The 26089-nt window shown below is 45.6% G+C and overlaps 1 protein-coding gene across 1 annotated transcript in view; it reads right to left on the reverse strand.

The window, feature by feature from the left end:
• Window positions 1-26089, reverse strand: part of LOC136965306 (son of sevenless homolog 1-like) — a 35610-nt gene that overhangs the window by 2938 nt on the left and 6583 nt on the right. The window contains exons 2-20 of the mRNA XM_067259405.1: window positions 24707-24832; window positions 22829-22960; window positions 18523-18687; window positions 16270-16479; window positions 15764-15907; window positions 14854-14964; window positions 14556-14654; window positions 12592-12719; window positions 9166-9827; window positions 6298-6379; window positions 5997-6119; window positions 5708-5811; window positions 5204-5426; window positions 3951-4070; window positions 3351-3513; window positions 2930-3047; window positions 2267-2439; window positions 1917-2033; window positions 966-1239 (exon numbers count right to left, since the gene is read on the reverse strand). Of these exons, the coding sequence (XP_067115506.1) occupies window positions 966-1239; window positions 1917-2033; window positions 2267-2439; window positions 2930-3047; window positions 3351-3513; window positions 3951-4070; window positions 5204-5426; window positions 5708-5811; window positions 5997-6119; window positions 6298-6379; window positions 9166-9827; window positions 12592-12719; window positions 14556-14654; window positions 14854-14964; window positions 15764-15907; window positions 16270-16479; window positions 18523-18687; window positions 22829-22960; window positions 24707-24832 (3274 nt within the window). The remainder of the gene's footprint in view (window positions 1-965; window positions 1240-1916; window positions 2034-2266; window positions 2440-2929; window positions 3048-3350; window positions 3514-3950; window positions 4071-5203; window positions 5427-5707; window positions 5812-5996; window positions 6120-6297; window positions 6380-9165; window positions 9828-12591; window positions 12720-14555; window positions 14655-14853; window positions 14965-15763; window positions 15908-16269; window positions 16480-18522; window positions 18688-22828; window positions 22961-24706; window positions 24833-26089) is intronic.

Genomic DNA, 26089 nt, shown 5'->3' on the forward strand with positions numbered 1-26089 from the left:
GGCTGTGGCTGCGGACGGAGGCGGAGCCATGGAAGGACATGTTGGGTGCATGCGAGGGGAAACTAATGGACGGGAAAGATGAGAGGAAGTTGGGGCGGAGTGAGAAAGGGGTTGACTGGTTGGTTGCATAGGAGGGTGGGGGACATGGAGGGGGGGGGGGGAACGTTGGGATGTCACTGACAACATGTACGTAGGCTTGTGCGAGCTCATACTGACGTAGGCCGTGTGGGAGGGAGACCGGGGCAAAGATGCTGTCGCAGTCTGCGCGGAGAGGGGGGCAAGACCAGTGGAGAGAAGGAGAGAGAGAGAAGAGGCCCTGAGACGAGTACATGACCGAGTTGGCCTGGTTCCATGTCAAACCCTTATTACACCCTCATCACTAGAGTAGACTAAATGTGTGGAAAACAACGTCCTTTCATTAAAAACATCTATAATTTCTTGCAGATGGATAACTGATTAATTTCAAGTTGATTTAGTTTGCTTGGTGCCAAAGAGAACGTAAACTACTCTATTTCTTATCACTTATTCTATTTTCCCTGCAAAACAAAACTGCAATCCATTGTTTGAAACTTGTACTGTGTAATGCATGTTAGAGGAAATGTACAATGAGTTAGTTCAGGGTTAGTTCGACCCACAATGGGAATATAACCATTTGCATATACCAAATGACACATAACAGGAATATAACATTTAACACAAACTATGTTGAAATGGACTAAAATGTGAATAATGTTTGTAATATTTAACATTGTAGCTTTTGAGTATGTTTAAAACACCTCTGTCCAGAGACAATCCCTTTCTCTTTAATAGTTCATCTAGATATCAATGGTAAACTGCTGCCAAATTGCCTCAACTAGCTGCATTGTTTCTTGACAGTCATGGTTCCTTTCATCTCTCCCCAAGCCATATGTTTCTAAAACCATCCTGAAAACCTCTGGTGCGAAAACCGACTGTGAAGAACCTACTGGAGTGAAAGGGGCTGCTGGGGCCCTGGGGCGAGTCGAAGACGCTGCCGATGTCTGTGGAGCTGGAGGCGGCGGAGGCTGGCGGCGGGGTAAGCGGGGTGCGGGGCGAGTTGGGTGCGGAGGCGGCGCCGCTCTCTGTCTCGCTGTCGGGGATGCGGCTGTAGCTGATCTTGCGCGGCTCGTTCTGTAGCGGCGTCGGGTGGCGCATGGTGCCCGGGCGGACCGAGGAGGGGCGTACGCCGGGCGATTTGAGAGGGCAGCTGTACTTCTTGGCCTGGGGTGGGAGAGCAAGGGGGAGGTGGGCAAATAAATCAGAGAGCTGCAGCTATATATTGGATCCTAAACATACTACTACACATATACTGTACGTTGTAAGTAGTGCATAGGTAGTTGGTAACACAGTTTGCTAACTTCAGGTCAACGTCAGGAAATTGGGGTTGGCATAATTTTTTTTATCCTTACATTTCAATCTTATTCAGTAAAACAGTATTAACACTAGCTATGGTAACTTTGTATGTGGATATTGCTTTATAAATGATCTGTATATAATCAATTTATCAAAAACAGACTGCCGTAACCTCTGCTAATGTGCAAAAACTTAGCCTAGGGGGTCAGATGGCTGAGCGGTTAGGGAGTCGGGCTATTAAATCAGAAGGTTGTTGGTTCGATTCTCGGCCGTGCAAAATTACGTTGTGTCCTTGGGCAAGGCACTTCACCCCTACTTGTCTCGGGGAGAATGTCCCTGTACTTACTGTAAGTCGCTCTGGATAAGAGCGTCTGCTAAATGACTAAATGTAAATGTAAAAACTGGTTAGGTGATCATAGTAAATTGAGCATCTACAGGCCATAGTCCAGAACAGGGTTCCGCTAATGATCTGTATTGGTCACGATAAGGAACCATAGACAATGTTGATGTAGCTGAAACAGGAGCCAAAAACGTAAAAGACTTACAAATCGAGGCAACGACCTAGCGTTGCGGGGCTCAATCTCCAAGGACTTGTTGAACAGGTAGTCTGCAAACTCCTTCTCAGCTTTCTCCCCCATTGGATTCAGGTTCTCAAAAAACTTCTGTGTAGCAAAAAAAAAGAAAGACGCAATGAAGCACAAAGAGGAATGTTTTCTGTACTGATGTACATGGTTGGCAACTTCAAATAAGCGAGTTACTTACAATCTATTACTAGGAATTTAAATGTAATTCCAAGAAAACCTGCCAAAAGTTTCCAATGTAATTTCACGTTGTTCCAATTCCCATGATCCCTTGCAACTATATTGTGGTTTGTGGTGTGTAAACCTGGCCTTACCCTGATATCGTTCTCGACCCGTAAGCAGTAAGGCTGGTTCTGGTACTGCTGGATCTCTCCTGTGATCTCTGCTACTTTCCGCCGCTTGCTGAAGTTGATGAGCTCCTTGCCGTGCCTCTTCAGGAAGTCTGGGTTCCCCTCCTCGGTCTTCAGGATGTTGGTCAGGTAGATCCCTGTGGAGGACAGTGAGCACAAACGTCACACCATGGCAAGCTATGACAAACATCATAACAGGCATAAAGCATGTCTGTAAAAAGTGAAATTATAGAAAAATTAAGATAAGTATTTATAGCCATGATGACACTCTTTTACTGATGATGTTTCGTCTTTCATCATTGAATGTTCATCTGAAAATCCTAATCACAATGCCACCACAAACGGATGCACCTACAAGGTGTATGTGGCTATACACATTGTAGGTTTCCCTTTTCCTCCAAAGTTGCTGCGATTACTTTTAGATTTTCATACACATCAACTTCCTCATATATCGTGAAGATTCAGGGGTGCAAGGACAACCAGTCTCAAAATGGTCAGTCAGGTGTCATCCACAATATACATTAGGCTAATAAAGGACAATTGCAAAGGCACTCCAATGCCCCTCCCCCCTGCCAAAACTGGCATTGCCGTTGTAATCCGTTGAAGCGTTGTGTGCCGGGGACGTACCAAAGAAGGGCACGCAGGGGGGGTTGATGGAGCGAAGCTTGGCGAGGTACTTCTTGTAGTGGTCTTCGCTTAGCTCGTGGGCCTCCTCCAGGATCTTACGTTGTCGGCTCGGGATTTGCTGAGATGAGAAGCAAAACGAGTGACATTTATGTGTAAGGTTTACCAGAAGCCATGTGATGTAATTCTGCTAATATCGTATCAACGTCATCAGTAAAAGAAAAAAAGTAAATAACAAGACAAAAAGCTTTGTATACATTACTGTGCAAAAGACTCAGGCACCAAAGATTTTTCACACAAATATTATCTTAAATATTTCTCTTTTGTCTTCATTATTTTTGTTTCAGTATAAAAGTGCAATGTTCCGAATTTTTTGCCGCAAAACACTTTTTTGCATAGTACTGTATGTATATATTTAAATAACCTCAAACGTGTGGTCCAGACGGTACACCGGGGAGGAGTTCATGGCGCTGACCACCTCCAGCACGCCATTGAAGTTGTTGAGCTCCTGGAAGACCTGCAGGATCTCGATGATGCGAGCCACCACCGCCACCCGCTCCTCCAGGTTGTCTGTCTCCACTATGCACCTAGAGAGGGAGGGCAGGAGAGCAAGGTGAGGAAGAATAACAAACAAAACATTTCACATTTTCAAATGTTTACTTGACCAAATACAGTTCCAATTTGTTTGCAGTGTTCATTTAAGACATACTTTGACTTAGCCATGATGAGATTAAACTGTTAGGAATAGGGTACTTCTAATTAAGCCTGAACAAGTAATCAAACAATGAGCTCCCCTAAATGATTCCTTCCTTTCCATTGAGAAAATTGGAAGGGGGAGGGTAAGGAAAACGACTCAGTGCTTACCTAAACCAAAACCAAACCCTGACACATTTGAGACATCTAGCCATGAAGTGCATTCTAGCCATAAAACCCTGTTATAGCACAACATTATGACATCAAGTTGTTGAGCATAGACTGTTGTGAGAAAGAAATCTTCTTGTGTATTTGGTAAAGGGGTCCTTACTTTTCAAACCACAGCGTGAGGTTGGTGGTGTGGCGGATCATTCGTAAGAGGTTGGGTGAGTTCAGCTCCTTGTCCTCCTTGGTCCAGACACTACCTACCAGTTCAGACGGCTGCACTGCCCTGTGGGAATAGGTCAGCAAGGGTTGACATGTATTCACATTACACAAACGGAACGACGAGAATTAATTGTATTAAGATAGATGTGTCAAATATTGTTCAAAAAATATCTGCATAGTAATAAATAAAAAAAATTCTGACTGTACTGATATCCTTACTACTCTAAATAGGTTTAATAGAATAGATCACTGAGGACAAGGTTTTCTCGACCAACACAGAATCGTCAAAGTAGGGCAGTATCAAAGTTAAAGTATGATGATCAAAGTATGATGATTTAATAAGATGAGTTGTGTGTCTGATCCCGTGGAATGGAAACTGCACCCTACTACTGTGCAAATGACTAACCAGCTCTGTATTAAAATAACCAAAAAGGCCGGTCCTGTATCAGGACAACATCATAAAATCCATCTTTGGCAGCTCAGGAGGTTCTCTTTGCCAGGGTTGTTGTGGTATTTTAAGACAATACTGGCAGCCATTTTAAAACAACAGGGAATGAGTACTGCGTGGGAAAAAGAGGTTAGGGGCTAACCTTGGGTATGCCCAATGCTAGAGTGTGACAACAAAAGGGAAGTATGTCCCCATGTCCTCTCTCAATTGGTGATTTGTGTTTGTTTGTGTGTGTGTTTAACCCCTCTGTATTGTATCAAACAAGATGTAATGTTAGAAAGGAGGACAATCAGAAAACAAACTTGAAACTGAGGAAGTGGGTCCAGTGAAGACTGGAAGTATGACAGATCAGGAGTTACATTTCATTCACTGGGAAAAATGCAGACCACTTAAGTAACAATATAAATTCAAAATATCCATGAATGGGATTGTCTTACACAATCTTGCCTCATTGTCTAAATGTAAATTAAACTTAAATGTCATTGAGTTTACAAGGTTGATTCTCAGCAGGTAGGAGAGCAACAAATGACCTCAAATTCCCTGACAGATGTGGTGCTTTCCCACAAGTATACAAATACTTATGTAATAAAAGAAAAAAGGTTAAATGGATCCTAGCACCGTCTATTGAACATTATGATAATATTATGTACTGAGCTGGGATCAAACTGCAGCCACTCACACAAAACAACCTACAAGCAGACGCATGATCATCGCCAAAACCTTGTAAACCAAAACAACAATGGCCGCACCTGTAGAAGTCAGACTCCAACAGGGTGAGTTGACGGGCGATCTCGATGGGGTGCAGGGTCATGAGGTCAAACTGGTCTGTCTGTCCGGGTTTGCTGAGGTGCCACTCGATGGGTGGAGGAGAGCTCTCGAAGGTGATGTTGTGGCTGGGCCCATTGGCCTGGGCCTGCTTTTTCCGTTGGATGATCTTGGTTATGGACTCCACCCACTTCTTCATGGCCTTGCCTGGAGGGGGGAAAGGGTAAAATTAGCTTTGTGGAGAGAGGTCTTCTCGGTGGCTTTAACCCCCAGATCGCATAATGAAACTTTGAGGTTTCTTGATCATATGTGGTTGTACAAGCAGTGGCCTCTTTAAACTTTCCTGTTTTTATTTGACATTACATGAGATTTGGGACAAAACGTTGATACCTATGCAGGACCTTCTACGATCTTAATTCGATCCACGGCGCATTACAATTGAAGCAAGAGGGAGAATGAAAAGTCTTTCCTAGCTTAAGATCCCATACCTCGCACCAATGCTATGAACTCCTCCAGGCGCTTCAGTAGATGGGCGTCCCGCTCAAAATCATAGAAGTGGTGCTCCACCCAGTGGCGACATACATTCAATACTCTGCAAGAAGAGAATGACCAGTTAGCATCACTTCCAAAACAGCTGTGAACTAAACTTGCCGAGACTAAAGCTTGAAAGATGACTTATTTACTGAGCACACATTGAACATATCAGTTCTTCCATTGTTTTTGCTCGACTAATAGTGTAGTGGCTATGAGTGGGGTGATAGTGTGTGATCAGGATACCGAAGTTGGACCGGTTGGACGAATTCCTTCCGGAAGCGCTTGAGTTCAGCGCTGAGGGGCTGGTCTCCGTTCTCTATAGCCATCTGGTCTGCTTCCGTGGGCTTGGGCTCAGGGATGTCAAACCTGGAAGGTTCCGGAACAACAAAATCAATGCATTCGGAAGCTTAATAAAGTCAATTTTATCACGTGGTGTGACACTGTGGATTTATGGTGAGTAATTACACAGAAATGTACTTTGTTGCTTGTCTTAGTAGAATGGTGCCGGTTACAAGTTCCTTATAACATATATCTTCTCAAATACCTCTCCATTAGAAGACCCAACAGCTCCTGAGGTTTGCAGAAAGACCTGTAGGTCGTTAGAAATGTTCGGACAAAATTGGGATCTGCAACAAGACAAAACAGATTTTCCTTTTCCCTTTTGCAGTAACAGCGTTGCAGTCAGAAACAAATTAGTACATATTACTACATAATCACAAAAATAAGATCTGCTTATTAATATACTGATGAAGTATAAGGCTAGACATTGTAGGTGCCTAAATGGTCACGCTGCCATGCTGTTCAGGGTCAAGAGGGACAGTGGGTGTATCAGATGTTTCCTATAGTTTGGTAGGGCCAACTCAAGTGTTTTTCCAAGTACTTGGCATCCTTAAAATACTGTACAATACTGTCAATGTATCTGCCCCTGTTCTGCTGGTCGTAGAGGAGAGCATCATTTCCAGTACACAACAAGCAGTGAGCAGTTAAGCAGAGACACTTGTTCACATGATGGATCTGTCCTGGGCTGTTTCACTGAAGGAGGGGCTGGTGGGGGGTGGGCATCCAGTAGAGGGAACAATAGCCGCCTTAGTGTGGATTTACAAACAATTGGCCTGGAAACATTCCAACCAGGAAACAGACGCTGCTCTGACGCACGCAGCCACTACAGCACTTCAGAACACACACACACACATGCACACTTAAAATAGACTGTTCACTCATTCCCCTCCCACCCTAGCAACATACACACAGCGTGTTCACAGTAAGACAAAGAGCAGCCATGCTAAGATGAGGGTCCCAGACACAAAGAGGTGGAAACTGGTCAGTAGACACAACTCAAGTTGGAGAACCAACATTTTGTGGCTGCGAAAGTTTGTTTAGAAGGGCAGGCTACTACTTTGTTGCAAGTGAATATCAAGAGACACAATGCCAAAGTAGGTATACATGGTAGACAGGAATGTGTGTGTGTATGCGCGTTTGACCTCCCTCCCCTGTCTACTGGGTGTGGTAATGGGGTCCAAACATTAGGTGCATCGTACAGGAAGCACCTTTTTCCCCTTCCAAATGTTAATGGGACACACACACACACTTTCCTCAAAAGACTTGTTTCCCTTGGCTTATTAGAAATCGGCAGTGCACTGACTGTTGGAAACTAAAAAGACAAATGGCAGCCTATATTTACCACCGTACCTGTTTTTTTGGGGGGAGGAAGTTTATTTAGGGGTGTTAGCTAGATAGTCCACCCACATGAGGAATTCTCTTGTCTGGCTTTGTCTTGTACTTAAACCCTCTTGGCCTCCAGACAAAGCAAATGAAGTGCACATGGACTAACAGACAAAGAACAGCTAGCGCCTCACAGACCTATCGAAATCACCTTTCACCCCCACTTTCTATTTGATTTCCCTGTCTAGTTCAGGGCCATTTAAAGCCTCAATACCCAAGTTTCTCCTGTTCAGGTGACTCTCAGATTAAGCTTCTGTGCCCTACTATCCAATAAATTGACATCAAACCTTGTTCTGAAAAAAAGTACGTCTGAGGGGACATATACTTTAGATAGACATACTGAGGAGGTTTGAAGTATGTTTCAGGAGCAACACTATACTTTTTAAATTATCATAATTATTAGAATTAAATAAACATATTGACTAAACAAAAATTCAACATTTGGTTTCAGGGATTACTGGAACTTTGAAACAGCAATTTATTTTCTACAAATAGCTCCATGATTCTAAATGAAAAGCTTATTGGTGCAATCGCTGGCTTGTATCAAGTTAGGTAAAAAAATATCCCAGTGTTGCAGTAAAACCCGGGCCAGGTTCTTTAGTGTTTAGCCTTGGTGCACCATAGAGGTCCTCAAATGTATTACCTTAATGGTGTAATTGCTACAAAAAGACCAATGTTTAAACAGTCAATTACTGACAGGAAAGGCTAACTAGCAACCACTAACTGCTAAATGACACTCAAAGACGAATAGGCCTCCCATCTCAGTTTTCAGTTCTGTTATCAGTGTGTAAATGACACAAGGACAAAGCAGGTCATCGTGTCCCGGCTTCTGACGTCAAGATTTGTCAAATATTTACCGAATGCTTAAAAACAGCTCTGAAAGGACACTGGCTGACAAATGTTAGGGAAGACATGGACCTTCCACTATCTCCTTCTCCATGTTTAGTTTACACCATGTTTGCACAAACCCCAAGGTTTTCAGTAAAACAACAAGAAGGTGACAGAAATAGTCAGGGAAGTGTGTTCAAACACAAACATGACTCAACAGCAACAAATAGGGAACCACCTGTACTGTATTAGGACTACCTCCTTGAAGTGGAGAGTCACACAATAAGTCTCAATAAGTGGCGGTTTGAGGAATAACAACCAAATCTGACCTAGCTATACATCGACACCTCTGGCTAGACACTTGACCCACTGAGGCAAGGAAACTGGACATGTATTGTGTACAGTGTACTCTTTTTCTCATATTGTTTGCAATACTTGAACTGCAAGTTTAAACTAAACCTATTAATAGCCCTGTACAGCAATGTCTGTTACCGTTCCCCTAACCTTGAAGTGTATCCCCTTAACTCAAAAACAATCAGTATACTTCACAAAAAGGCCTTTTGCGACTGCTATTTGACACTGTGTGGGCATACAGCATCAACAATCAATACTCTGTCAAGGATTTGTTGTTCATTTCTTTTACGGCTGTTGGAATTTCAAATATGTTAGTGAACAGCCAGAAGCTAGTAATTGCAACCACCTTGGGATGGCGGACTGGGAATTGCAATAATATTACGGCGTGCTGTAAGATGATTGAAATTCCCAGTCCGCCATCCGTTCTTTGCAGGGTAAATAAACAAATAATGAAAACCCAGACTGGTGTGTCTCCAGTTACCAAATCTTCAAGACTGTCAAATCTCACCTGCATACATGTGGAAGGTTAACCTCTCAATGAGTTTCAGCACTGTGCCCGCCTTGATAATGGGGATGCCCGACTTGGACTGGACGTTCTCCTCAAACACCACGTTCTCCTCAGAGTCCGGCTCGGCGAAGCGGTACAACTCCGCCCCCGGTAGCCTCATCTGCTCCTCCTTCTCCTCCTGCAGCATGGCCGAGTCCAGCATGCGCTCCAGCGTGCTGCGGTACTGCAGCGAAATCAGCGCCGCCATCCAGCCGTTCTTCTCCTCCGCCGATTTGGCGGCGAACACCACGCTGTTGCCATCCTTCAGGATGATCTCGAAGGCATGCCGGTACTCGCCCTCCTTATCGTCCTTGTCGTTGATTTGGACCTTGCGCATGAAGAACTTCTCCTTGAGGCGGTATTCCGCGGTGGAGCTGGCGCCGGGGAGGCGAGGCTGCCCGTGGTTGGACTTGCAGCAGATCATCAGGCCGTCGAACAGGAAGATGTGGCGCTCGTGCTTGGCCCCCACGCGTGTCAGTGTGCCCTCCATGATGAACTCGTTGCAGCACTGGCCAATGTCCTTGCCCTCCCAGCCGTCGATGTTCTTCTGGATCTCGTTCATCTTCTTTATGGCCAGGTGCTTTCCCTTCATCTGCTGGCTGTAGAAGCGACAGGCCGACTCGCTGGGGGTGGGGGTGGGGGGGGGAATCAGAGAGTGAGAGAGTAGGAGAGATAGATGACAGAGTGAGACGGTATGATACTATCGTGGAGAAAAGGCAAAGAGTAAGAGAGAACAAGACAGAAGTTCAGATTTAGGTTGAGTTTAAGACGTGAGTGGAAGTGAGAAAGAGACAAAGGGAGAAGGAGAGTGACAAGAGAGAAAGACAGACAGAAGGACAATAATGGAGCCAGAATGAAACAGTATAGTGAGAGACAAAGAAAAAAGGTGAGAAAAGAAAAAATCAAGAGTGAAGGAAAATTTGCCTGTATACATTTTGGAACCAAAAAGGTGTTAGGTAAAGTTAGCAAAGTTACATTACAAAAGAGTGGGATGGTGTGTACAGAAGGCTGGAAAAGGGACATTTGTGAAATGTATTCACAAATGTACCTAGTCACTAAGGCTGAGGAGACTGAGTTGAATATTTGTGTAGGTTGGTAGTTTTTGTGAAGCAGAAATGTCAGCAAAATGGGAGTGTTAATGAGGTGATCAAAGACCATTCAACTGACTGCTTCTCTTAGTACTGATAGACACAACACAATATGGTTAGGATTTTCCATGTGGCCACTTGCTCCTAGCATCTCAGAAACAACAAGTCCAAAAGGCCAGTCAACTAAACCTTCATACAATGCACTAGAACAAATGGCAGTCTAGTGAGGAAGGGCCCACACCCAAAGGTTAATAGGGTGCAAGAAGTGTGTTCATAGACCTAAGTAGATGTTTCTGTCCATGTTTTCGATTTGAGCAGAAATCAAATATCAAAATATCAGTGATCATTTGTGATCCTATTAGATGAAAATGGACCGTTTTCCTTCTCTCCAACATTCCATCTCATTTTGATCTGGTTATCTGTTATTTAGAAATGAATATCCATTAGTAGTGAGATAATAAAGACAATGTTAGCACTAAAATCTTGCTCACAGAAGAAGTTGAATCAGCAAATGGTACTTATTAGCTGATTTCATCTTTAAAGCCAACTACGTAACCGAACAGCACTGTACCACACCTGTACTGTTCCAGCCCAGATCTTTTCTTTTTTTCTTTGTAAAAGATTTGCTGGGGGGGTTATACAATCAATCGCGCGAAAAAAAAAAAAAGGATTTAACATTACCGCTACAGGAATCTGAACTAGTCTACGAGTAAACAACCATGGGGAAAAGGAGCTTACTTTGTTTTCAGGGACGCACGACAGGCGTCAGCGCTCCCGAGAGGTGGAGATGGCCGTAGGCAAGCCCGACTCGTGCGCGCCTGTCTTCATACCAGCACCTCAAAGTACAGGGTGACTGTCAAGCGGCCCGACTGAAAGCCCCTCTGAAGGCAAGCAAGACTACACTCAAAACTCCATACCAAAAGCACCGTGGTACATCCCACCAAAAATCTAGAGAATTAGCACAGGACTATCAATCTCATTATCTTTATATACAAATCATCTAACCCCCCCCCCTTCCCCCTTAAAATGAATGGTAGTGTATCTTCAGAACATAAAAAAAACATTCACTGTATGTAAAATGGAAGCAAACAAGTGTAGTATCAACAGTTATTTGTCCTATCGAGAGCCCTTTCCAAAGAATTACCAAAGCATTACCAACTCAGTGATATTTATGGTTAGCCTAATTCAGAGCAATCAAACACATAACAGTATCATTAAAATGGCTGTGATGATGGAACTACTGGTTTGTTCATTGTTCTTGAGAACAAAGACCTCTACAGACAGGAAAGGTGTACCAAAAACATATGTCCTCAAAACTGAACCTTGAGGTACCCCCAAAATAGAAACACCCCAACAGCTTGTCCATTTCACCCAAGTTTCTTTAAATAATCCCCCCCCCCCCGACACACATTCCCAAAGAGTATAGACATATGAACATACCGTAATATAAGCCATCCTTTCCCCATGAAAGACAAACTAGACAAAAATAGCACAGCAACAAAGGGACAAAAACGGAAACTTATAGCTATGTCCTCATATTCAACAATCTTCAATTCAGGGCAGGCAATGAACAAAACTGCATTTAAAGTAAATTTCTAATCTAGAAAACTATAAGGAGGGATATCAAGAAAAAGGTTTGGTCCAGTGTAGATGGGATGCCGAAGTCCAGTGCTCAAAGGGGATTTGATTTTTTTCCTCCTCTCTCTCTCAATCTCTTTCTCAGCTTTTCTTTTTTTCCAAACCAGAGAACAATAATACCAGAACAGAACAGCCCAATTCCTGACGCAACTTCCCTCTGACAACACAACCCGTCAACCCCCCCCCCCCCCCCCCCATCCCATCCCCCACGACCCCCATACAGGTCTATTTTAGGTCCAGAGGGAAACTCAGGACTTAGCTTTAGGGTGGAGTGTACAGAGGATGGGAGGGGTGCTCCAACAGGGCAGTCGCATGAATGTTAACGTGTGTGTTTACGTAGCCTGTACCTTTTGATAAATGCACTGGGGTGTACCAGTGTTGATGTCTTCATGTCAGGGCACATTTTTATTGTTATAGGTGTGTATACGCAAGAGTACTCTGTACTCACGAGAATATACATGCACAGTGGTGCTTCTGGTCTTTATTAAGTGATTTTACATTTTTTTGGCTTCAAACCTCATGGAAACCTTAGAACGTTACTTTTTCAGTGTTGATTTGAGAGCCAACATTTTATATAGATTTATTTTCAGCAGGGGGAGAATGGCACCAATCAGCTGGTTTGGTGGAGGACAAAGGGAGTGACGTCAGTGTTGGGGCCTACCTCAGCCTCCTCTTGGCCAGGCTCTTGGAGCAGATCCTCTCCATGCTGCTCTGGAGGTTTAGCAAAGCGGTGATGGCCTGCTTCAGACACTCTTTGTCCTCCTCATCCTTGCTTTTCTCCTCAAGTTGCTGTGGAAAACATTGGGGGAGATATGCATAGAGAGAGGGGAGGAGGGGAGGAAATGGTGAATCAGGTGGCTTCGCTGGTGAGGAAGGCGACAAAGGGATTGTGATGCAAGGCCAAACTCATGAGTGAGATTAGAACTGTGGAGAGAACAAGTTCTCTCCCCCCCCCCCCTCTCTCTCTCTCTCAATCCACCCTCCATCCCCCTCTTCCACCAGACTTGCTCTTTGGCTTCCCCTATTCCCTAATTTCAGTGTTTCCCATAAATTGTCATAGTTGGGCGCAAAGCCACACATTCAGGGCACATTCAGGGTTGGTTGACATAATATGGCCTGATTGGGGTTTTGGGTTTGGGATAATTGAAGCGATCCCCAGTGGCCTAGCTGGTCTACAATCTACCTTTAGCTGTTTTCTATACCATTGTAAACCGACATAAGATCAAGTTGCTTAATGTCTAGTATTATGCAACTAGTGTATGGAGTTACACTAGTTGTGTAAGACGGTTAGAATCGTCACAGGTAAAGAAATAGGTTTTATTTAGTTTCATCATTCGCACTCGACAATTCAAGTGGTCTTCTTGGAAATGGAAACAAACACAAAAGAGAAAGAAAGAAATTCCGAAGCTGGGCACCAGCAATGTATGGTTGCACTTTGAGCCTCCTTTGAAAAAGAAGAAAAAATAAATCAATAAAAAGGATCAAGAAACTGTGAAAGTTGCACATGGCTTCTAGCCAAGTCGTCTGAGGACAAGCTGCAGAATGCATACCTCCACAGCTGCCATCTTCCCTTCCACACTTTCAGCATGGAATCCAAGAGTAAAGCCGGGGCGCAAAGCAAAAAAAAAACGACTTGAGGCATTTCAGAGATTTAGCCCTAAGCAACCGCCTTCCAGAGCTGGCGTAAAGTAGCTTAGGGCTGTGAAGGCAAAAGTATGTGAGGACAGGGGAGAAGGAGAGTAAGTGAGACTAAGGCACTCGTTGCTCCAGGGGGCACATGTTTGGACCCCTTGTGACTTCTGGGAAAGATGGATGATGGACATTAATGTGTTGGGGGGGAGGGGGGGGGGGGTCAATGTCTGGGCAGGGAGGGGGTACACCTGGAAGGTACCCATTATGTAATGCCCTTTTGGTCTAAAACTCAGTGGTGGAAAAAACACACTTCTGAAAACGAGACATTTACATTTACATTTAGTCATTTAGCAGACGCTCTTATCCAGAGCGACTTACAGTAAGTACAGGGACATTCCCCTGAGGCAAGTAGGGTGAAGTGCCTTGCCCAAGGACACAACGTCAGTTGGCATGACCGGGAATCGAACTGGCAACCTTCGGATTACTAGCCCGACTCCCTCACCGCTCAGCCAACTGACTCCCAGCTTTGCAGCTTTGCTTATTTGTTTTTCGGTAAGCTGAGAGACGGGATGGGGGGACACCTTTGTCACCAAGTCCTTATGTTAGAACTTTGGTCGCCAGTGACAGGTTGGGCTAAACCCATCACTTAACAACTTTTTGTTATAAACTTGCAGTTTTTTTTTTATTCATATGTTCATGGTTATTGCTGTTCAATGCTGCTGCCACTGTGTAATTTTCCCTCTGGAATCAATACACCCAACACACTGAATCAAGTCAGGGGGCATCCCAGTAACCCACCGGATAAGTGCAAAATCCAACCTGAGCTCTTTGTTGCATCCCCCTCTCCCCCTCTCCGCCTGCCTGCCTGCCTTTCCTGTCACACTTCACTTAAAACAGTCCAATAAAGGATGAAAAATGGCAACAACAAAAAAAATCATGTCAATTGGTCCATCTATCTCTTTAAAATCAATGTTAAGTTTAGATTGTCCGTACCTTTAAGATTTCAAAGTAGTGGAGACAATGGTAGACTGGCGTCAGCAGCAACCTGGGGAGGACGTACTGGACTGCTTCCTTAAAGCCTTCACATATAGACTGTGGGGAGAACGACACACACACACAAACAACAGAGAGACCAGGTTAATAAAGCCTCTCAAAGACGAAGAAGAAACCATAGATAAGGTCAGAAAGCCCCAAGATCAAAAGCGAGACAATCGAGGCATATCCCAAATCAAACCCGTGGAATGGATACAACAGTGAATGGGTGGTCAGTCCGTGAGGGAGAGGCATTGACCTGGAGGTAGATGGCAGCGCACGGCTTGGACAGCTGGCTCAGGAAGTGGTCGTGGAAGCCGGTCCGCAGGATTTCCTGAGCGTACGACTCATAGGGGTCAAAGGCCAGCTCCTGAGAAAGGTCATCGATGACATATGAACGACTTGAACTCAGGGTAAACTCCAGGCTCTCATTAACAGGATGAATCCTTCTCTTGATACTCTTTGATACATCATCAGTGATGTAACCAAGGCTGTGCTCCAACACAACATATGTCTTTATCCAAGTTAAAAACGCATCTTTTCTCTATAGCCTAAAACTCGTCTTTTGGGTATTTATTTCTATGATTTATTGTATTTGGGGGTTTTGTGAACTCACTGTACAGTAAATTGGTCAACTGGTGTTTTAAAATGGTGCTATATAATTTTTCTTTTTAATAATAATGTTTGTTTACTGAACGCCCCAGACAGGGGCATTATAAATGTAACCAGGGATATTTTAACACCAGTTAATGCAAGAATGATTTAGTCTTAACTATCTCTTTAGGACATCTTAAGACATTATGTTGTTAAAAACGGTATAGCTACAAACATTGATAGACGAAACGGTTACCAGACAGAATGAGTGTGGACACGTCTGCAACATATATATTTATACCTCTTATCTCATTGTGTGCGGCTTTGTCATAATGTTGCTCTGGTTTAATATTCTCTGGTTTAATATAATAATATTATGCAATGCTTTTAAAGTTGTTATTTAGTTATTAATTAAGAGGTTTTAATGTAGTTGCCTGTAAATTATTTTTTAATTATTGTAAGTTTGTATATTATTTATTTTCTATACAGTACGTTGCTGGTCCTGAGTACATATTTTGTTCTTGTGTCAGTTCATTTTGTTCAGAATGGCAAATAAATAATTTAAACACACACACCTCGGCCAGGTCTTCGAAGCAGCTGCCCACCAGTGGGTGTGGGCTCCCCTCGTCTGTCATCTCCACCGTGTCCTCGATCAGGCCCAGCAGCTTGAGGGACACCTCGTGGATGTCCACGATGCGGCTGAAGATGCTCTCCACGTCCTGCAGGGGGCAACAGTGGGCAGGAGGGAGGAAAGGGATGGAGCGGAGGTGGTAGGAGAGGGAGAAGGAAGGATGAAGGAGAAAGAAGGAGGGAGGAGAAGGATGGGTGGAGGAGAGGAAATCAGGGGTTGAGAGAGAAGGATGGAAGAGAGGGTGGGGGGGAGATGGGGAGGAGGTTGACAGGGTAGCGAAGGAGGTATACAACATGGGAGGATGATGGAAACTTGCTGAGATATATATCAAAGAGGGTTTCAAAGAAAGTCAATGTATCTGACACACAGAAAAACAAAACAGAGACATTTCCATATGACACACAAAAAAAAGATGTGTGTGTCTGTTTGTGTGTGCAGGTGGGCGCTTACGTGGTGAGAGAACAGCATGACATTGGAGGTGAAGGGCTCCCGGAACACCTTGATGATGAGGTTGAGGTCGCGGAGGTACTGGCGCACCTCGGCCATGAAGGTCTTGACCAGGTCGTAGTAGCTCTGCTCCTCTGATGTGGATGGCTCCTCGTCCATGAGGGGGAAGCCGCTGATGTCCTCCTCGTCCTGGTGGAACATGTCCATGAGAACCTGGGGGGGGACGAAGAGGAGATGTGGGTGAGAATGTGTCTGTTTATTTTTATTGATGGTTTCACATATAAATACAAAAAATAACTAACAAAGAACACATGAAAGAAAAATAAAAGTACGTGTGAGGATGTGGTAGAAGCATGTAATGGCTTAAAAAACATGTTCCACTCAAAAGACATACAGCAGTTTAAATACTAGAGAGGGTACAATTTTTGAGGAAATTGTAGGGTGTGCTTGCTTGCGTCGGTTGCACAGGGGTCCGTTTTTGAATGACATTTTTAAACCTGATATTTCTGTATATTTTATATAAAAATGCATACTTATTATTTATAAAGATTACATAGATTTAAAAGCATTTTTTTTTTGCTGCTCATTTACAACTGAAAATACAAGTGAAGTGTAGAATGAAATAGATCTTCTCATTTCCCCTGCAAAAGGCATCCTCATCGTTGAATCAAAACGAATAAATTTGGCAGACCGGTGTAAAAATTGACCTAATCTCTATGACGTAAACGTCCTTTTAAGTTTTTCCCTTCTCGTGATATTTTAAGGCATTTAGCCTACTCATATTGCATTCATTCATGAATAAAGAATCCCCTTTGAAGATTATTCTACGACGTTACCGGCAGTAGAAGATTGAATCGCGATTCAAACAGTACCATCTTCTAACTGAAAATATGCCCCCAAAAACGTAAATAAGCTTGACATTTATTTAGTGGAAAATCGCTTTCATAAAAAGCTCACTGGTAGCGATCATTGTCAGTAACAACGCAAAGTGCGATATAGCCCTGTGTGGAGAAGCTGCCCCGGTAAATTGTACTACTTCAGTACAGTACTAGACTACTGCTGTGTTCGTCTTGGTAGCGATTGCGTTGGTTGAATTGGATTTAACGTTCCGTTGTACGGTTTAGGCTGAAATTAATTATTTTCATGAATAGATTGACAACGTTTAGGCTGTGGCAATGAAGTTAAGGTTAGCAGTTAGATAGACTTTTGATTTAAGTAAGGGGAGTGCCGAACATGTTCTGTCGCCGTTTGACTTCCTACAGCTGTGTAGATGTTTTTGTAGTGTCTCGCGTAGGCTACAGCGTTGCAGTGAGCAACACTGGTTTGAAACCACAGGTAATGATAATTTCACCCACAAATCGTTTACTTGTAATGTAATGTCATAATAAATCCTACAACGAAAATGTGTTTGTGAGGAATGTTTATTTTAAAGATTGAAAACAGATGCATAGACCACTGTAGTATGTGTTGCCCGGGCAACAGAGGCTAATGTCATGATGCTAATGCTTCAGTGAAATAGTAGACTACCGTTTCCAAAAGTAGATGTGGGCCTACTTCCTTAATAATATCAGCTAATATTGTACATTACATTTCATAATTGTGTTTCACATCACAAAGTAAAATTAGTAAATAGTTATCACCCTGGCCTCTTTGCTTGTGGCGTTTCTGCAGCTGCCTTGCAGTAAAGCTATAGTTAGCCTAGCTATCCCACAAGTTAACAGATGCGAAACGAATGTTCTGCTACAGGTAGTCACGGGTGTTTTTTGTGACGTTAGTGACGTAGTGACGTTAGTAACGTCAGTGACTGTGGCTAGCAAATTAGCCACCGTTAGCTTCACTTTTCACCACAAAAACGCAATTTCTACTTAAACCATGCAATGGAACGTAAATAAAAATACAACCAACGCAATCGCTACCAAGACGAACCTTTTGACACCACCGTTGTGTATGTAGTCCAAATATTGACTGATCCTTAGGGGGGCGAAAATAAATAATAATAAAGAAATATATATGTGAGAGAACAAAGGTTGTGCTCTCGCCGAAGGCTTGAGCACACCCAATTAACATACAAAATCACAGACACCTTAACAGTGGCGGTCCTAGTACATTTGGCACCCCGGGCAAAGGGCAGGGTTTACACCCCCCCACACAACAACCCTTCTTACCATTCTTAATCATTCATATCCCATTTCCCCTATCAGGAACTTCAAAACAAACGTTTGTTGAAAATCAATCCATCGCAGCGAGCCACCTCACCTTATCGGCACACATGGCAACGGTGATGTCCTGCTGGGAGATTTCATAGTGGCGGATGTTGCGTACGTAGTTCCCCGCTAGCTTCAAGATGTCGGCAGAGATGTACTCCAGCACTGCCACGATGTACACAGAGACCTGGTGGTCAATCTTGTACCCTAGTACCTCCTGTGAGGGTACAAAGATTTGTGGTAAAATCAGTTATTCCTTCACTGAGGTGAATGGAATTTTAGTGCTGTGAAGGATGCTTTTACAATCCCCTGCCTGGGTTTAATTCAAACTTGTTATTTCCTTATACCACTGGCTTTCCAACTTCTAAATGAGGGGAATGGGTATCTATTAAGGTGACGAACAAGGTATGTGGGAATTATGTAATAACATTTTGGAAAGAAACCAACAATGACAAATGTTCCAGAATTAATATTGTTCATTAACTCTACAATGCTAAACTGTCAAAAAAAATGGAACTGGTTGCAGTTAACTCAAATGGTTTATTTATTTAACAATACAAGAAGAAGTACCCCTCCCTGAGTCACCACCTTACCGCGGTGGAGGGGTTTGCGCGTCCTAATGATCCTGGAAGCTATGTTGTCGGGGGCTTTATGCCCCTGGTAGGGTCACCCAAGGCAATCAGGTTCCAGGCGAAGGATCAGACAAAGCGTGGCTCAGAAAACTACCATGAAGAAAACGAACAATGGTTCTCAGTTGCCCCTGCCCGGAAGCGGGTCACCGGGGCCCCCCCCTGGAGCCAGGCCCGGGGGTGGGGCTCGATGGCGAGCGCCTGGTGGCCGGGCCTTTTCCCATGGGGCCCGGTCGGGCACAGCCTGAAGAGACAACGTGGGACCCCCTTCCAGTGGGCTCACCATCCGCAGGAGGGGTCATGGGGGTCGGGTGCAGTGCGAGACGGGCGGCGGCCGAAGGCGGGGGCCTTGGCGGTCCGATCCTCGGCTGCAGAAGCTAGCTCTAGGGACGTGGAACGTCACCTCGCTGGCGGGAAAGGAGCCGGAGCTGGTGCGCGAGGTAGAGAAGATATAGTCGGCCTCGCCTCGACGCACAGCATCGGCTCCAGAACCAGTCTCCTTGAGAGGGGCTGGACTCTCTTCCACTCTGGAGTTGCCCTCGGTGAGAGGCGTCGAGCTGGGGTGGGAATACTTGTTTCCCCTCGGTTAGGCGCCTGTACGTTGGGGTTCACCCCGGTGGACGAGAGGGTAGCCTCCCTCCGCCTTCGGGTGGGGGGACGGGTCCTCACTGTTGTTTGTGCTTACGCACCAAACGGCAGCGCAGAGTACCCACCCTTTTTGGAGTCTCTGGGAGGGGTGCTGGAAAGCGCTCCTCCCGGAGATTCCCTCGTCCACCTGGGGGACTTCAATGCTCATGTGGGCAATGACAGTGAGACCTGGAGGGGCGTGATTGGGAGGAACGGCCCCCCCAATCTGAACCCGAGCGGTGTTTTGTTGTTGGACTTCTGTGCTAGACACGGCTTGTCCATAACGAACACCATGTTCAAGCATAAGGGTGTCCATATGTGCACTTGGCACCAGGACACCCGAGGTCTCAGTTCGATGATAGACTTTGTAGTCGTGTCGTCGGATCTGAGGTCAACTGATCACCACCTGGTGGTGAGTTGGCTACGATGGTGGGGGAAGACGCCGGTCAGGCCTGGCAGGCCCAAACGTAATGTGAGGGTCTGCTGGGAACGGCTGGCAGAATCCCCTGTCAGAAGGAGCTTCAACTCCCACCTCCGGGAGAGCTTCGACCATGTCTCGGGGGAGGCCGGGGACATTGAGTCCGAATGGGCCATGTTCCGGGCCTCCATTGTTGAGGCGGCTGACCGGAGCTGCGGACACAAGGCGGTCGGTGCATGTCGCGGCGGTAACCCTCGGACTCGGTGGTGGATGCCGGAGGTGAGGGAAGCCGTCAAGCTGAAGAAGGAGGCCTATCGGACTTTGTTGGCTGGTAGGACTCCAGAGGCAGCTGATGTGTACCGGCAGGCCAAGCGGAATGCGGCTTTGGCGGTCGCGGAGGCAAAAACCCGGGCGTGGGAGGAGTTCGGCGAGGCCATGGAGAATGACTTCCGAACGGCTTCGAAAAGGTTCTGGACCAGCATCCGGCGACTCAGGAGGGGGAAGCAGTGCACTGTCATCGCTGTATATGGTGGGGATGGTGCGCTGCTGACCTCGATGGGGGACGTCCTGGATCGGTGGAAGGAATACTTTGAAGACCTCCTTAATCCCACCAACACGCGTTCCGACGTGGAGGCAGAGTCTGGGGACATTGGGGGGGGGCCCTTCTATCTCTGGGGCTGAGGTCGCCGAGGTGGTTGAAAAGCTCCGCGGTGGCAAGGCCCCTGGGGTGGATGAGGTCCGCCCGGAGTTCCTTAAGGCTCTGGATGTTGTAGGGCTGTCTTGGTTGGCACGACTCTGCAACATCGCGTGGACATCAGGGACAGTGCCTCTGGACTGGCAGACCGGGGTGGTGGTTCCCCTCTTTAAAAAGGGGGACCGGAGGGTGTGCTCCAACTTTGGGGGGATCACACTCCTCAGCCTCCCTGGGAAAGTCTATTCAGGGGTGTTGGAGAGGAGGGTCCGTCGGATTGTCGAACCTTGGATTCAGGAGGAGCAATGTGGTTTTCGTCCTGGCCGTGGAACTGTGGACCAGCTCTATACCCTCGGCAGGGTTCTGGAGGGTGCATGGGAGTTCGCCCAACCAGTCTACACATGTTTTGTGGATTTGGAAAAGGTGTTCGACCGTGTCCCTCAGGGGCTCATGTGGGGGGTACTCCGGGAGTACGGGGTACCGGACTCCCTGATCGGGGCTGTTCGGTCCCTGTACGACCGGTGCCAGAGTTTGGTCCGCATTGCCGGTAGTAAGTCGAACTTGTTCCCGGTGAGGGTTGGACTCCGCCAGGGCTGCCCTTTGTCACCGATTCTGTTCATAACTTATATGGACAGAATTTCTAGGCGCAGCCAGGGCGTTGAGGGGGTCCGGTTTGGGGACCTCAGGATCGGGTCGCTGCTTTTTGCAGATGATGTGGTCCTGTTGGCTTCATCGGGCCGTGACCTCCAGCTCTCACTGGAGCGGTTCGCAACCGAATGTGAAGCGGCTGGGATGGGAATCAGCACCTCCAAATCTGAGGCCATGGTTATCGACCGGAAAAAGGTGGAGTGCAATCTCCGGGTCGGGGAGGAGATCTTGTCCCAAGCGGAGGAGTTCAAGTATCTCGGGGTCTTGTTCACGAGTGAGGGAAGGATGGAGCGCGAGATCGACAGGCGGATCGGTGCGGCGTCCGCAGTGATGCGGGCTCTGCATCGGTCCGTTGTGGTGAAGAAGGAGCTGAGTCGAAAGGCGAAGCTCTCTATTTACCAGTCGATCTACGTTCCTACCCTCACCTATGGTCACGAACTGTGGGTAGTGACCGAAAGAACGAGATCGCGAATACAAGCGGACAAAATGAGTTTTCTCCGCAGGGTGTCCGGGCTCTCCCTTAGAGATAGGGTGAGAAGCTCGGTCATCCGGGAGGGGCTCAGAGTAGAACCGCTGCTCCTCTGCGTCGAGAGGGGCCAGTTGAGGTGGCTCGGGCATCTGATAAGGATGCCTCCTAGACGCCTCCCTGGTGAGGTGTTCTGGGCACGTCCCACTGGGAAGAGGCCCCGGGGAAGACCCAGGACACGCTGGAGGGACTATGTCTCTCGGCTGGCCTGGGAACGCCTCGGGGTCCCCCAGGAAGAGCTGGTGGAAGTGGCCGGGGAGAGGAAAGTCTGGGCCTCCCTGCTTAGGTTGCTGCCCCTGCGACCCGACCCCCGGACAAGCGGAAGATGATGGATGGATGGATGGACAAGAAGTAAAAAAGCGGTAATCAATCACACCTTCTGTTACAGATCAAGTGACCAAATGCAACAGCTCACTGTCTCCCTCTATAGGTGATCAATAAATACAATGGGATATTTCCCTCTAAAGCAAAGGTCAAGTTAGCCTGGCTCTGCCCTCCTACGTACTTCCGCTCAATTTTCAATTTGCTTCTGTACTAGGTCTGTTTTAGACTAGCGATTGGTTATGGCAGATCAGAGTGGCTCTGGGCAGATCCAATAGTTTTATACTTCAACAGAGTACCCGCCCTTCAAGGAAGTTTACGCTTGTGAATGGAGCGATCCCAGACCCTCTGTACAAATGAAATGTACGAGGGTCTGGTTAGGACCAGGCTAAGGTCAAGTGGGAGACATGGTGACATTAGAATATTTACGCTCAAACTGAAGTAAAAAAAAAAAAAAAAAACATTTATATAATCTACGAAGAGTATTCCAGGACGCACCTTGAGTAGCGGGTGAATCTTGTCCACTGGCAGCGCCAATGGATTTCTCCTCTTCCTTTTCTCAATGGCCGCCTGGGCGTCAGCTATGGCCCACTTATCTATGGGGTGGGGGAAACTCTTCTGGACACGCTCCTGAGAAAGAGATAGACACAGAGTGAGAGAGTATAGAATGCGAGACAGAGTCAGAGGACAGAATGAGAGAGACATTAAAAGACAGAGAAAAAGAGGACAAGAAAGCCAAGTAAGAAATTCAGATACTTTGCTATCAAGGAGGTGAAATGTCATCATATTCAAACCCAGAATAAGACCTGGTTCCATTTCCATTTCAACAGCCTCACTGTTGGTTCTGATAGATAGATATGATGACTAAATGGAACCAGGCACACAGTGTATATTCTCAACATCTTATTTTATTGGTATGTCATTCACGGGGGATGTACCAAATCCTTAGGCAGAACAATCATACTGGATTGACATGCCACCCTCCAAAGAGGTTAGTAATTTAACACAGGTTCACATTATGTGTCCATGCATTCGTCATCGTTTCACATGGTTCATCCTTCTCTGACTTAACAGGCACGCGACAGGTTACATCAAAGGGAAGTGCAGGTGTGTAAATATTTACGACTGCTTCCGTCAAGCATCCTGACTTGGACACGACATGGGTCAGAACTACGGAACATAGTTACATTAAATGCATAATGCCGTCAAAAGCACTAGCCTACATGAACATTCATAAGTGTTTGGCAATTTTAAGTTCATATCTGCCAACCAAATATTAGGTCTTCAAAAACATTTTCTGTCTTAAGGGAATTATGTTCCTGAGCAGGTTCTTAAGAACAACTTAAGTATCACTTATGAATGTGTTATGTAGCTGTTATGTAGACTAACTGTACACAATGCCATTTTCAGCAATCCATACAGTTGGATGGGTCACCAAAGGTACGCACAAGCACAAATGACAGTGGTCACTGCCTCAGGCTGATGTTGTGGCGCAGGGGTCAAAGGTCAAACACACAGGTTACGAAGGAATAGGTCGATGAAGTACACACTTGAGGAGGAGGGGGTAGAAACATGGTAAAAATACCACTTTCTCATGGTTGAGTTTACCATGCCCCATGGTTAAAGCCATGAACCATAAACAAAAGCACCTGCGGATTTCACCGGATCCGTCTGGCCGCAAAATGGGTTTGAGGACCAACCAGAAGCAAAAACAAAAGCAAGAGGTAAAATCAAGTTGCCTTCTACTAAACTGTATTAAAGCAACCAAATACCAGGTGATGTTTTCCGCAAGCGTGTCATGTCCACTTAAAAAAAAAAAAACGTACAAAGCAACACGATAGCGTTAAGTGAAGTGCACAATAACAATCATTTTAGCTTTTCACGATGTAGCTTAAATGACAAAGCAGAAAACAACAAGCCAAACTTAAAGCAATCATACAGAATACACAAAAAAAAAATCAGTAATCATTAGTGAGATGTAGAATATGTTGAATATTAAGTATTTAATATCTTGTTCTATAGTGGAATCCTTTAGTGTCTAGGGTGGAACTAACATTTGTTTTCTGAGAGAAATTACTAAACCCAGAAAGTAATAACGAAACCAAATGATAATATGTAATATCATGTGTATCACTATTAGAGCCCGACCGATATCGGCGGGCCGATATTAGGCATTTTCCAAACTATCGGTATCGGCATTTATAATGGCCAATAAATGTTTGTTTTCTGGGGTGGTTTAAAAGGCGTGGCGTGAGCACTGGCTCTGCGTGACGCGGGGCTCAACTCCACGTCCTGCATGCTGCAGGGCTGTGCCATATACAGCCTGTAGTGTGTGTGTGATTGAGAGAGAGTGTGTGTTTGTGCGCCTGCGCATACCTCCACGTCCTGCACACTGCGGGGCTGGGCCTGACACAGCATGCTGAGCAGCAGCAGGATGAGCTCCTCGATGTACTGCAGCGCCTCCTCCTGGGACTTGAGCTTGGGGTGCACCTGGCTCAGCACCTGCTCTCCGGGGAACCACACAACAGGCCGTTAGTTCAGTACTGCTCCGCTAGTAGGACTAAGATGTTACATGTAGGCTACAAGGTTAGCCATAATCATCATCTTTGATAGTGGTGTTGGGCTGAATGTTGAAACGATACCACAGCTGTCGATTGTGTGAGATCACAATGTGATTGGCATACATTTGTAAACGACAAAATGTATGCCACGTGCAATTTCGGGGAACTTGTGGAAAGTGTATCATTCTGCATGGAGCAATATCTGACATTGTCCATGTATTGTAAAATGACATAGTCATGATGACTATGTGAAGTGCTTGAAGTGGCTCTTTTGCTTTAGCCTTGTTGGGCAATGTCTGGTTAAAGGCCATCCAAACAGTTCTAAGCCTATAGCAAATCAATAGTTGACTAATTGACATGCTGGATATTTTCAAGCCCATTGAAACTGCTTGAATATCAGCTGGTGGCCTCATTTAATATAATTAAATACTAAACAATAGAGTCCAATGATGAAAGCAATTTTGTTTGTCAATTTTCCAAACATGCGCAAATGTTGCTTTAGTGCTCATTATCCCCAACAAATTCAATTTTGAGTACTCTCAAACTCCTATTATCACAATTCACAAGCAGTTGTGAAAAAAGGCCCATGTCTAAACCCTTAATATTAACAAGGGTTAAGCTAGTCGGCTAGCTAACTGGACCACTCAAAACAACGTGAGAGCTCAACAACAAGTTCACCAATGCCAATGCAAAGTTCAGGAGTTGAAGGCCAAGGCAGTGAGTGGTCCAGATGACATTGAAACAAACAAAACTGAAAGCCAACTCATTCTGAACAAGGGATGCTAACAGGTTTGGTTTAAAGCCAAAATGAAACTAAGCTTCGGTATATTTCAATGTCTTGTTTCTTTCAAATTTGCAACACTTTTCCGGCTCTGGCATCAGGGGCACTTTGAGCATAGGGCGGTGACGATGAGCGCCGACACTCCAGTCTCCTCACCCTGCCTAGGAATGACTAAGCAAGCGCGTCTCTTCACCTCCTCTGCCTTTTAGACCGAGTAGGGTCACCGCTCAACTTGGCAGCACTTCAAAGGGAATGGGAGACAGAAACTGAGAGGTAGGGGGGTGGGAGAAGGAGTGGGAGATGCATGTTACGGAGAAAGAGGAACAAAAAGGCAAATGCGGAGGTTGATATGGGAAAGGATGGAGAGCAAACAACACAAAAGATGACGCTGCGATGGCGTGAAGAAGCCAGGCTATT

The sequence above is a fragment of the Osmerus mordax genome, chromosome 21 (assembly GCF_038355195.1).
Source record: "Osmerus mordax isolate fOsmMor3 chromosome 21, fOsmMor3.pri, whole genome shotgun sequence".
NCBI classification, from domain to species: Eukaryota; Metazoa; Chordata; class Actinopteri; order Osmeriformes; family Osmeridae; genus Osmerus; species Osmerus mordax.